This window comes from Balaenoptera physalus, assembly GCF_965194825.1.
Source record: "Balaenoptera physalus genome assembly, chromosome: 11".
Lineage (NCBI taxonomy): Eukaryota > Metazoa > Chordata > Mammalia > Artiodactyla > Balaenopteridae > Balaenoptera > Balaenoptera physalus.
The window spans coordinates 103,055,845-103,069,409 of NC_138896.1; the positions used below are offsets into that span (position 1 = coordinate 103,055,845).

Here is a 13,565-nt window from a genome sequence, read left to right on the forward strand (position 1 = left end):
CGGCACTGGAGCACAGGTCCGAATGGCTCTGCTGAGGCCCCGCCTTCGGTGATTCGAGGCCATCCATCCGAGGGGAGAACGTGAGACGACTGTCTGTGTGCAGATGTGGGACTCCCTTGGGGTCTTCTAGACATAGCTGCGAGGGAGTTCATAGGAAACTAAGGTCTCGCAATTCTGCAGGTGGGGGGCTTGAGCCACCAAGATTAGGGTATTAGTGGTAAACTCCTCAGCTGGGGAAGCCCATGCACCAAGAACTTGACCCCAGGCCTCTCAGCGACGTTCTCCTCCCACCGATGCTCTGGGAGCCCATGGGAGACAGACGGAAGCAACCTCAAACATGGGCTCCTGGGAGAAGCCTACCTCGTCCCCCATGTGGGGCTGGAACTCAAACTTGAGGGGGGGACAGAAGACCTGGTTGCACATGTCCATGACTGTGTGCTTGTCACTTCGGGAATCCAGGTTGTCCACCGCGTTCTCGATGACGTCCAGCCCCTCGTGGCGAGAGGTCTCCAGGTTGTACTCGGCTGAGAGGTAGGTCCGGAAGGTGCGGGCCAGGCTGGCGTGAAAGCCCAAATCACAGCACTTGGAGAGAAGCACACACAGAAGGTGCAGGTGAGGGTGGAGACATGGGGGTGGGGCCGTCACAGTGACTTACAATTACCTCGTATTCCAGGGTCAAACCTTTCATGCTGGAGGCCCTCATGCACGTTGGAATCTTACCACACAAGTCACGGCAAAGCCCTCGGAGGGAGCGGGGGACTGCGATCTGGGCAATGGCAATGCTCCTCGCGGCTCCCCAAACTCACTGCCTTCTTTCTCATCTCCAGGCCTTCACACACGCATTCCCTCTGCCCGAAGACTCTTCCTCTCTCCTCCTGCCTAAATACTCTTCCTTTGGTTTCAGTTTAGAGGTCACTTCCTCCAGGAAGCCTTCCTTGATGTTCTCCCCACTCAGAGTTCACACCAGGTGTCCCTCATCCAGGTGTCCACAACTCCCTCCACCTCTCTCACGGTAACACCCACTGCTTGGCATTGCGTTTGCCTTTAATGTGTCAGGGTTATGCAGGCTGAGCTCCATGAGGACAGACCCACTGGCTCTTATCCACTGTTGTACCTCAATACCTAGAGCTGGTAGGCACTCAATAAAAATTTGGTAAACAAAAAGATGAAAGGGTTGTGTGAAAAAGAAAGCTGAAAGGTAGGAAAGAGGAGGGGTCTGGCCTCCGGGCATTTGGACGGCAGGGCCAGGCAGCTCCCTCTCCTGGGGGTGGTGATAATGGCGATAATGGGTCCCCTCTGCAGCCAAGGGAAGAGCGGTGACCCTCTGACTTCCTGATGGGATACACCAAGGCCAGAGGAAAAGGACGCACCCACCCTCAAGGAAGCCTGACCGAGCATCTGCTGGGCCGGGTCCCTGTCTGCATGAAGACATGCGAAGCAGCCCCAGCTCCGTCACAGACGACGCAGGAGCCTCCCCGAAGGCGCCACTCACAGAATTCTTTCCCGAAGCCTCATTGTCCTGCCAGTGTGTCCTGCACAGCTGGTGCTCAGGAGTCAGTGTTCCATTTTCCTCTTGCTTAAACTGCCTGATTTCTCCCAACATAACATCCCCAAGTAAAGCTGACCTGTATAATTTTGTCTCATTCATTATTTTCTTCCGTATGTGCGTGTGTGTCTAGTGGACTGGACCCAGGGGTGTTAAACAGATAAGCATCTTTACCACCCTGGGAAGTTCCCCAGGGCATGAACTGTGTATGATCACCCCTGTACCCCCAAACCCAGTAAAAGACCTGGTGTAGAGGAGGGCGCTTGGAAAGTGCACGCTGAATTACAACCGCCCAGCCCAAGTGTGCAACGGCCGCCAGAGGCCCACTCCCACCCATGGAGGTAGAAGCCACAAGGTGATACTCCTCTCCCAGGCCCCAAAGGCTCCCTGTGCTTCCCCTCCATCAGGGCTCCAGGGGCCATTGGCCGCCCCACGTGTCAGCTAAGGACAGGGCCAGCCCTCCCTCAGCTGATGACTCGCACCAGGCGGTGCAGGACCCTGTTCAACCCCAGACTCCCCAGGAGCTCACGTCGATGAGGTCGGAGACATCGTGGATGTAGTATTTGCTTATAGCTGCGTTGGTGGCCGCCAGATTCAGCAAGTAGTCGTTCCGGGCCTTGGTGCATTTCAGCTTGTTCTCAGAATACTTTGCCTGCCTCTGGAGGAAGGAAAGAGTGGATGTGAGAGCAGAGCCACTGATGGGAGGGATTTGAGATTTTCTTTACGGTCATTGCCTGCGATCAGCTCCCCGCACGGCCCTGGAAAGCCTTACTCCATGGGCCAGGTGAGTAAGATCTGGACCCTGTACTCAAAAAGCTCACTTGACACTGCACATGTGCAGCCACCGTCAGCACTGTCGGGTAAGCAGTGGCCTTTTCCGGGGGTCTGCCAGAGCGGAGTGTAACTAAGACCTCCGGAGGCCCCTACTCAACACCCCCAGAGGCTGCCCAAACCCGGACGACGGCCTGTGAAGCCCTCCTGACCTGGCTCTTCCTCCACGTTCCTGTCATCCCCTCCTCTGCACGTCCTTTAAGAGGCCAAGTTCATTCCTGCCTCTAGACTCAGACCCATTCCCTCCGGCTGGCAGGCCATCCTTCCAGGTCCCTGCGTGGCCTGCTCCTCCACGTCATTCAGGTCCTTAGCCACGGTCACACAGTCGCATGGGCCTCTGACCACACAACCTTGTCTAAAATGTGTCCCCAGCATCTTGACCGCCCCCTCCCCACATTCTGTCCTGCTCTATTTTTCCCATTCATTTAATCTTTGTTCAATTTTTAGTGATTATTTTCATTTTTATTTAATTTTTAAAAGACTCTTTTTTTAGAGCAGTTTTAGCTTCACAGCAAAATTGAGAGGAAGGTGCTGAGATTACGTGCACACACCCCTACTCCCATACACACACTGCGCCCCCCAATATCAACACCCCTGGGCACCAAGTGGTACATTTGTTACAATTGATGGACCTATACTAACACGTTGTAGTCACCCAGAGTCCACAGTTTACCTTAGGGTTCAGTCTTGGTGTTGTACATTCTGTGAATTTGAACAAATGTATAATGACATGTATCCATCATTATAGTATCAGAGCAGTTTCCCTGCCCTGAAAATCCTCTGTGCTCCACCTGTTCATCCCTGTCTCCCACCAAACCGCTGTAACCACTGACCTTTTTACTGTTCCATAGTTCTGCCTTTTCTAGAATGTCATATAGTTGGAATCGTACAGTATGTAGCCTTTCCAGATTGGTTTCTTTCACTTTGTAACATGTATTTAAGGTTCCTCCGTGTCTTTTCATGGCTTGACAGCTCATTTCTTTTTAGTGCTGAACAACATTCCATTGTCTGGATGGACCACAGTTACTTAGCCACTCACCTACTGAAGGACATCTTGGTTGCTCAATTTTTTTCATAAGTACTTTTCACCACCCCAAATTATATTTTTTACCTCTTTGATTACTTGCTGATTTTCAGGGTCCCCTGCTAGAAAGTAAGCTCTGTGAAGTCAGGGACTTAATGGTCCCTGTTCATGACTGAGCCTACAGGACCCAGAACAGTCCCTGCGTGGGCAGCATGAAGTGATTGTCACTGGCTGTCTGGATGTGCGTGGTGGGGAGAGGCGGGGTGGGCAGCCAGAGGTGCAGTCTTGGCTAGGAGCTGGACCGCCTCCCTGGGAAGCTGCTTCTGTTCTGGGCCATCCTGGGCAGGAAGCAGTAAAAAGTCCATGGGTTGGAGAGCTGTCCCCTTGCCCCCTTCAGATAGATGAGTCCCACTGCTGAGGAGAGAGACGGCTCTCCTTAAAGAAACAGGGCTTCTTCCTACCTAGGCACTCTCAACCTTCCTTCCTCCAGATTGAGTTCTCTAGCTGTTCAGTAGAGATGCCCCCATTGTCAGCCTTTTAATTCTCTTCAGACATCTCCTCTGACCTTTCTCCAGGGTTCACTTATTCTGGGAATTTCTAGAAACAAACTTCGGGTTACACCCCGTACCAACCACACACCCAACCTCCACAGAGAGTTTTGAAATTCCTGGCCCATTTCCAGGGGGCTACTATAACCCTGAGACCATTTTCAGCCCTTCATGGACTCAGAAAATTTTATGCCTGGAAAGGATATTTGAAGATATCTTAGTTTAATTCAGCCATTTTATAGGCGAGGAAATGAAAACTGAAAAGAAGTTGGTTGTCCAAGAGCCAAATGGCCAATTAGCATACAACTCTGAACTAAAACTTAGTCTCCAGACCCCACTAACCAGTGCTTTCTCTACCTCTCTACATATCCCCTCTATAGCTACCCCCTTATGTTGTAGCTCTGTAATTCCCTGCCTGGTTATCTTATTTTTAAACATTCATTTCTAGTATATTCACAGACATATTGTACAACCATCACCACTATCTAAATGTAGAATATTTTCATCACCCCAAGAGAAACCCTGTACCCATTAGCAGTCACTCTCCATTCTTTTCTGCCCCAGCTCCTGGCAACCAATAATCTACTTTCTGTCTCTATGGATTTGTCTACTCTAGACATTTCAAATAAATGGAATCATGTAATATGTGGTCTTTCGTGACAGGTTTCTTTCACTTAGCCTACTGTTTCCAAGGTTCATCCATGCTGTAGTCTGTATTCATTCCTTTTCATGGCTGAATATTCCCTTACAGGGATTCACCATATTTTATTCATCAGTTGACAGACGTTTATTTATTTGGATTGTTTCTACCCTTTGGCTATTATGCATAATGCTGCTATGAACATTCGTGTGCAAATTTTTGTCTGGACATATGTTTAAATTTCTCTTGGGTGGATACCTAGGAGTGGAACTGCTGAGTCATATGGTAACTCTATGTTTAACATTTTGAGGAACTTCCAGACTATTTTCCAAAGTGGCTGCATCATTTTACATTCCCTCCAGCAATGTATGACGGTTCCAATTTTTCTACATCCTCACCGACACTTTACATTCCCTCCAGCAATGTATGACGGTTCCAATTTTTCTACATCCTCACCGACACTTGTGATTATCTGACTTTTTTATCTTAGCCATCATGGTGGGTGTGAAGTGGTACCTCATGGTGGTTTTGATTTGCATTTCCTTAATAACTAATGATGCTGAGCATCTTTTCATGTACTTATTGGCCACTCATATATGTTCTTCAGAGATATGTCTATTCAATTCCTTTGCCCATTTTTTAACTGGGTCTCTACCTGGTTATTGTGGAGCGTATTTTTCTTTGCCTTTGGAAATTACCCTGAAATTTTATTTTATTTGCCTTTGGTTACTTTGCCAGCTTACCCAGGTCCTGTTGGATTATGTTCCCACTCAATCTCCTATAATTTTTAAGAGCTGTAGGATCATATAATCATAGAATTAGTCTCATAGAAGCCCAAATAAACATCTGATGCAATGTTTGGCAAATAGAAAGAGCTCAGGAAATGTTTGCTGATGGCATGGAATGAATGAATGCAAAGAATTCAACAAGAATATCATAGCTTTTTAAGAAGAAAGGAACCTTATTAGTAACCCAATCTAGGATGACAAAAAGCAGCACGCACACTGCCCCTCTAAATTCCTTGATTGAGGCAGACATCATTAATTGATCACAGCACTGTCTTTAACTAAAGGCTCGAGAGGGCTCACAATCCTCAGCATAGGGCTCTGGGCAGCCACTATCAATTGATCAGAGTTGACATGAGAAAGGAGATTTGTTTGCCATCACTGTCAATTTTTAAAATTGAAGGTCAGGGACTTCCCCGGTGGCGCAGTGGTTAAGAATCCGCCTGCCAATGCAGGGGACATGGGTTCAAGACCTGGTCCGGGAAGATCCCATATGCCGTGGAGCAACTAAGCCCGTGTGCCCCAACTACTGAGCCTGCGCTCTAGAGCCCACAAGCCACAACTACTGAGCCTGCGTGCCACAACTACTGAAGCCCGTGTACCTAGAGCCCATGCTCCACAACAAGAGAAGCGACCGCAATGAGAAGCCCGCGCACCGCAACGGAGAGTAGCCCCCACTTGCCGCAACTAGAGAAAGCCCGCGCGCCACTCGCCGCAACTAGAGAAAGCCTGCGCGTAGCAACAAACACCCAAAGCAGCCAAAAACAAATTAATTAATTAATTAATTAAAAAATAAATAAATTAATAAAATAATATTGAAGGTCAGAGAGTTGCTGTACATGTGGCATCTTCGAAACTCAGCCTGACTCCAAAACTAGCACTTTCACCATGCCCTACCAAAGCACTTTTCCATCACCAACACACAAGGATTCTAACTGGCCCGGCTTTGGCTTGGCGATGGCAATTTCTTCAGGATGGTTCTTTACCTGGTTCCCAGGTGCTGGTTGGTACGCCAGCACTGTTCCCTCTTGTTGGGACATACCAAGTCCCAATCAGCCCCCCAGCCACTAAACTGACGTCCAGGGCAGGCCCAACCCCCACTAATGCCTGGTGATTCTTGCCAGAATGTGCTCACTGGGCGAATCTCATCGCAGTTCAGCTGTCTTGCCAGCTGAGTGCCTCTCCTGTTGTTGACCCTCACCTGAGGCCTAACAAGTGTGAGCAGAGGTATGGCCAGCCCTGCCTCCACCATGACACTGACCTCCAAGACAGCAGACGCTGGCAGCATTATTCCACCCCTAGTCCCTCAGGGTGCAGAGGGGGAGGCTGAGGCTGTGGGGAGCCTGGCCCTCCCCTTCCTTCCCACCCCGATACCCGGGGCCTTCACTCGCCTTCTCCTTCATCTTCTCAATCTTCTTCACGGAGCTACGGCGCTGGGGCCGGTCCTCGTGCCGGAGCAGGTTCATGCTGAGGTCTCCCGACTTGTTGAACTGCTTCTCCTCCTGCTTCTCGGCCTCCTTCAGCTTGCTTTCTGCACTGATGCTCTCCGCATGGTACATGTGGTAGGTTTTCATGACCTGGAGACACACGAGTGTGGGAAATCAACAGGCTGTTATGGCCCAGCAAGGGTGGCCCTAGCGCTGGCAGCCCCCTTCCAAGTTCTGTGTTCCGGTCAGCTCTGTCCCTGCCCTCTTCCCACGACATGCTCTGAAATCCCACAGCCCTTTACTTTTGCACAAACTGTCTGAGGACTGGAAATGATGATCATCAGCAGCAGCAGTTTCATCATCATCATCATCAACAACATCATTAAGTGCTTACTAAGTGCCAGGAATGGACCAGTAAAGAGGAAATTTAAAAGGACCACCACAGGCCCCGGGCATTTTGGGGCTCTCAGAGGTGATATGGTGAACATGGCCTTCCTCAGCTGCCCTCTCCAGCCCTGCCAGCTGTGTCTCTTGTGTCCTACTCCCTTCCCACAGTGTCGCTGGAAAAGGCCCTCCTCAGGTACCCGCGGGATTTCCATGGGAACATCCTTCTTACACACAAATCATTATCTCAGCTGTTTCCTTAAGTAAAATGGGCCTGTAAATGGCTCTGTTCCCCAAAGGAATATTATTGGGTAACCTAATAGATATTCTATGCTTTCAGAAATAAACTCGTCCTTGGCTATAAAATGAATTCTTATAAAGAAAATTGCATTTTGCTACTCTACTTCCACATTAAGAGTTGGATATTGTTATATCAAGGGAATTTTTGAGTCAGAAGGAATCCTATACATCATCTAATCCAACCACCAAATTTTACAAATAGGGAAACTAAGGCCCAGGAGGACACAGTGACTTATCCAAGATCATACAGTGTTATCAGTGTAGTTCCCAGACTTTACATCCATGTGATCATCATCACAATCAAGATACAGAACACTCCTATCACACCAAAAAGACCCCTCTTGCCCCCTTCCAGTCGATCCCCACCCCTTACCCCAGCTACAGGCAATCACCAATTTGCTTTCTGTCACTGTAGATTGTTTTTGTGTGTTCTAGAACTTCATGTACATGGACCCATAGAGTATAAACTCTTTTACACCTACCCTTGCTCACTCAGCATCATTTTTTTGAGATTCTCCCATGCTGTTGCATGTATCAGAAGTTCTTTTTTACTGCTGAGTAGTATTCCCTTGTATGGCTATACCACAATTTGTTTATCTGTTCACGTGTTGATCGTTATTGGGGTTGTTTGCAGTTTTTGGCTCTTATGAATAAAGCCGCTAGGAATGTCTATGTACAATTCTTTATGTGGACATATGTTTTCGTTGCTCTTGGGTAAATACCTAGGAGTGGAATGGAGGGTCATATAGTAAGTGTATATCTAACCACATTAAAAATCTGGTCTCAGACTTTTAATTCTATCATATCATACCGGTTTCTTAATTCATTACCATTTGTTCAGCAGATGTGAGTATTTGGGGCAGCCTTAGAGCAAGCTGGGCCAGGCCCATACCAACAGTATTCTATCTCCCAGTCCCCAACTAGGAGTACACTTCCCTTTGCAATATCAAGTTTATGACCATCTTTCTATGCTAAGAAACACAAGAAATTTCTGGGATTCATGGCTCCTGAGCCTTGTTGGTCCTCTTCTCCTGTTGTTTGGATAATTACAGCAGCTAATGGAGCAGAAGCTTCCGCCTCGGGATAGGATGTGCTTCTGACTAGCCAGGCCCTTTAAGTCAAGGAACTCAGAATGAATTACTGGCCAATGTTATAACCTTATTCACTGTCATTTAAAGTCCTGTGAAGTGAGACTTTTAAATGAGGACTTCCTCTGTGATTCTTACTGTGAAATCACAGTATTGATCTGTTGTTAAGAAAGTCCCCTTTGTCATATGTCAGGAGTCAGTGGGGGCAACATCTATCGTAGAGCATGTCAGGTAAGAATATGGCCTCTGGCCCAAATGTCTGGGCTGAATCCTGATGCTGCCACTTACCAGCTGTGTGACCTTGGGCAAGTCACATAACCTCTCTGACATCTGCTCCCTCATCTATAAAATGGAGATGATAATGGCACCTACCTCATAGGTTTGTCGTGAGGACTCAATAAGTTAATTTTTTATAAGGTGCTAAAAGCAATACCAACCACACAGTAAAAGCCATGTAAGCATTAGCTGCTACCATCACCACCACCATCGACATCCCTGATTTGGGCTGAGGGTTTGAAAATCTTGAACTTACTCACTTGACTTCAGGAAAATACTCACAAACTCTAAAAAACATTAGCTCATGTGAAAAAAAATTATTCTACACCATGTTTCTCCCTCCTTTCATCCTGAAAACCTCCCCACATTTCAAAACAATAAATGAAAAACTGCAATCAACTTTTCTTCTTGGGTCTTGGTGGAAAGACTTCTTCTCTGCATCCCACCCATCTCTGCTCATCTGCAGTTGCCCTAAAGACTCTAGAGATGCTCTTCTTGCTGATTTCATCCACTCCTTATGCCAATACCTCTAAGTTTCTTTCTAAACAACTCAATGGACCAGAAAGTGTGTTGGATCAATGTGTTCTCGACATCTAGTGGCCAGAAGGGATGACTGCAGGTTTACAGATAACCAAAGCAGTTGCCTACTTTCAACGATCTTTAAGCCATGGCTCCTGGAACATAACGCAGCTCAGAGTCGGGAAGCAGGCTGAAGGCTGTCTCCGGGCCTCTTTCCCATTCTTGAACCTTTCTTCTACACCTCCACATTCACAGACACCACTGGTTTCTTTGCTCCTCCCCCTCTATGTGATCCAACTGGTAATTCCTGATCCCAAGAATAATGGTGAACTTGATAACCTGGTGTCACTTATGTCAGACAGCTGCCACAAAAGAGTTTACCTAGGGGCATCTCTGAAGTGAGTCTAACTATTTATGCCCAGAATCCTCTAGATGTTTCCTTTATTTAATTACCTGAAACATGGGCTTCAGGATGAAAGGCCCTTAGCTCAATAGTCTAGAACAGCCTGCTCAGTATTGCCAGTCCAGGAGATGAATAATATTTTAAAATTATCTATTACTTCAGCGTTTGCAAACCTCTCATTTCATTATCACCAAGGAGCATTTCAATTAATGTTTACTCCAATCCTGGGAGGCAGCATGATAACAATAATAACAACAATAGCAGCTAACACTTACTGACCACTTACTACACGCCGGGCCTAGTTCTAAGCACTTCACAAATATTAACTCACTTATTTCTCACAAAAACCCTGTGACACAGACTATATCATCCCTGCTTTACCAAAGAGGAAACCACGAAATAGGGATGAAAGGATCCTCTGTCCCACAGGGACTCAGGAGGCCCGGTTTTGAAACTTGACCTTCCCACCACTTGCTGGATGACTGTGGCAGAGGCTTGACCTCTCTGTGCTGCCTGGCAAAGGCCAGAGAGGGGGGGCTAGTAAAGAACTCAGTAAGCTGTGACTGTAGAGTGATGGGCTGACAGCAGTGCTGGGGCGGGGAAGGGAGCCGAAGTGGATGCAGGAGCTCAGCTGAGGCCAAGTCACTGGGACCTGGTCTTCAACCCGGGATCTCCGGAGGGGCCCTCAGAGGCACCCACCCAGCTTACTGCCAGATGGGCGTTCTCTTTCCAGCCCTCAAGACCCTATCAGGGAGAGCCTTTCAGAAGAAGTCCAGCACAGGCTAAGAAGCACTACGTAGGAACATGTAAGTGAGACCACTATTCTTGGCCCCAAATCAGTTTCATAGGTTCTCAGAGGCCCTCCAGAAACTTTGGTGTATTAACCTGTCATTGAAAGAAACTAAGGCCCAGAAATAGCAAGCATGTGGCCTAAGTCACACAGCAAGCCAGATGGCCGGGCCTTCCAAGCTGTGGACATTGCCTTTTCTGGTGATCATGCTGCCTTTGCTGTGTACACTTTGCCTTTTGCATCTTCCCAAACCCTCAGATCATGAAAACAGGAAAGTACTATCTGTACAGCTCTTCAGATCTGCATTTAAATGCAAAAGAAGGCAAAGGCAATCTGGAAGTTAACAGCATTAATACAGGGACATGCTGGGGCAGGAAAAGGATCAGTTTTTAGAAAATGGGTTCTCAACAATGCAGTCCATGTACGCTTCCTCCAGCCCACAGGAAGGGCCATCCCTAGGCCACACAACAGTTGTGTATGAGGTGAGACCCTGGGCCAGGACATGACAAAGACACCCTTGAAGGAAAAGAGAAGTACCCAAACTTCAGTCTGACCGCCCACACTCTGTGTGGTCTACGTCCTCCGTAGAACTTATAATCACTGTCTTATTCCTTTTGCACGTTTATAAACTGTCTCACCCAACTAGAGTGCAAAGTCCATGAGGGCCAGGACCTTGTCCATGATCATAATCCCTGTATTAGAGCAGAGACTGGCACCCAGCAAGTAACAATATATATTTGCATGAATGAGTGAACGACAGCTGGCTGGCTGGCTGGATAAATGGGTGGGTGGATAGGCGGGTGGGTGGGTGGGTGGATGGATGGATAGATAAGTGGGTGGGTGGGTGGATGGATGGGATGGAGGCAGGATAAACCAGGGGAGGTAGATTCTATTGCCTTTGCTCTGGTGAATATATTTGGGGGTAGGGCAACAGCTACACCTTCAATCATTTAATATTTATTGAACTGTTCATTATGTGCTAGTTACTGCACTCGGTGCTATAACAGGAAACACTACAATGTAGAAGACAGATATGGTCTCTGCCCTCACAGAATACACACCTTAGTAGGGACACAGACAGTTATACAAGTGATTATCACAGGGTGTGATAAGTGCGATGATGAGGGGGGTACAGGGTGCTAAAGGAAGGCTTCCTGAGGAAGTGATATCTAAACTGAACCTTGAAGGAAGAGCAGCTATTAGCTGGGTGAACAGGGGCTGGGGTGGGGATGGATTATTCCAGACAAAGGAAGCAGTGTCAGCATTAAGCCCAGTAGAAGCAGGAGCCAAACAGGTTTGAGGAACAGCTTACAGGTAGAAGAACATCAGGTGTTTGTTTGCAAACCAGCCAATGGAACCACTTTCTTCTCCTCCCTGAGCTCCTCCGCCTCAGCAGACATCTGTCGTTTCTCTCTGCCTAGGATCATCCAGTCCTCCTCCTTCTGGAACATCTTCCTGATTTTCTTTGAGGAAATCCCCCAAATTCCGCTCCACCATCCTCAGTCCATGTGGTTCATGGGAAACTGACACTACCCTCCAATCCCTGGGTGCGGGGCAGCAGACCCAGGCCTGACCTATCAGTATGCATGATGTTAATCTGGCCACAGTGATGGGACCCCAGCCAGGCCAATTAGAGACAGCCCTGGGCCTCCGCTGGAAACACCAGGAAGGGAGTGTTCACTTTCCACTAGGGGGCGCTGAGCTGATAGGAAGTGAGCTTGGGGGGGTGGGGGAGGGTGGGGAAGAGGGACGGACTTGGGCCAACTTTGTCACCACAGGGGAGAAGCTTCCTGCAGAGGAAAACACCACCAAATAAGGGAGGGGAGGGAGGGAAAGGAAAGGAAGACAGAAGGAAGAAGGAAAAGTGAGGGAGGGACTAGGATAAAACGGAGGAGTCGCAGTTCTGCTGCCTCTGATCTGGTGAGTGTATTGGCGGGGGGAGCAGCTACACCTTCAATCATTAAATATTTATTGAACAGTTTATTACGTGCAGGTACAATATACCAGGTGCTGCCAACAGTACTGCGTGGAAGGCAGATAGGGCCTCTGCCCTCAGATTACTCACTCTACTGGGGAGACAGACAATGAAACAAGTGTGTCAGCCTCCGAGATTCAATAAATTGACATTTTTACATATGTCAGGTTTTCCTGGCTTTCCGTCTCTTGCTACTGAATGAGTCCCAAAAGGCAGACTTCCTTCCCCGCTAGCCTCCCCACTACCCAGGATCAATCCTGGTCTCCACTGGCCACACTTAGTGCCTGACTCACAAACACTGACCGGCTGAACAGGGGCTACTCCCCGTACCCCGGCTTCCTGCTTCTCTGCCTTGCTCTCCACCCGGGAAAGTCCATTGTCATTCAGCTCCAAATCCAATGCCATCTCTTCTCCGTTCACACCGTGTCCATATCCCCACTGACACTTGTCACATGGCGTAGCCACATCCCATCCTCTCGACACACTGATGATCAGTAAACGTCTGCTGAGTGAGTGAAGGAATGTCTACGCAGGAGAGATGAGGAGGGGGAGGAGGTTGTCTAGAAGGAAACCTTGTTCCCCCCATTCTTCTTAGGACCACCGCCATCCCTAGATGACACTGGGCATACGCCCTGGCCAGCAGCTGTGACAGTCCAGCAGGGCCTGCCTTGCCCCGAGTCAGAGACGTGCCCTAGTCTCCCTCCCTGGGTGGCGTGGCAGGAAGATACAAGCCTGAGAGGAGCCTCAGAGTTCCTCTAGCTTTGTGCCTTCATCCCGCAGATGGGGAAATCGAGGACCAGAGCCCAGCTAACTGGCACTGCGTCAGTGTTTCCCAAAGTGTGCGACGGAAACCACTTGTGTTAGTGAGGTGATTTCAGGCGTTACACCTTTTCAGTTCTCTTGGAATCTGTCTGAGTATATCGGGAGGAAAAACTCAGTTTGGTGCTCTCATGTCTAATGCCTGCTTTGAAGGCACTGGCAGGAATTAACCCTGTTTTTTCTTCATTTAGCTTATGGAACCTTTCTATT

The 13,565-nt window shown here is 48.3% G+C and overlaps 1 protein-coding gene across 6 annotated transcripts in view; it reads right to left on the minus strand.

The window, feature by feature from the left end:
* SRGAP3 (SLIT-ROBO Rho GTPase activating protein 3) overlaps nucleotides 1-13,565 on the minus strand; it is a 277,808-nt gene that overhangs the window by 76,841 nt on the left and 187,402 nt on the right. For all 6 annotated transcript variants that reach the window (XR_014251404.1, XM_082415583.1, XM_082415582.1 and 3 more), the window contains exons 5-7: nucleotides 6,766-6,951; nucleotides 2,076-2,204; nucleotides 361-582 (exon numbers count right to left, since the gene is read on the minus strand). Coding sequence is in view for 5 of the 6 variants with exons in the window: in XM_082415583.1 (XP_082271709.1) it covers nucleotides 361-582; nucleotides 2,076-2,204; nucleotides 6,766-6,951 (537 nt within the window). In the remaining variant the exon portion in view is untranslated. The remainder of the gene's footprint in view (nucleotides 1-360; nucleotides 583-2,075; nucleotides 2,205-6,765; nucleotides 6,952-13,565) is intronic.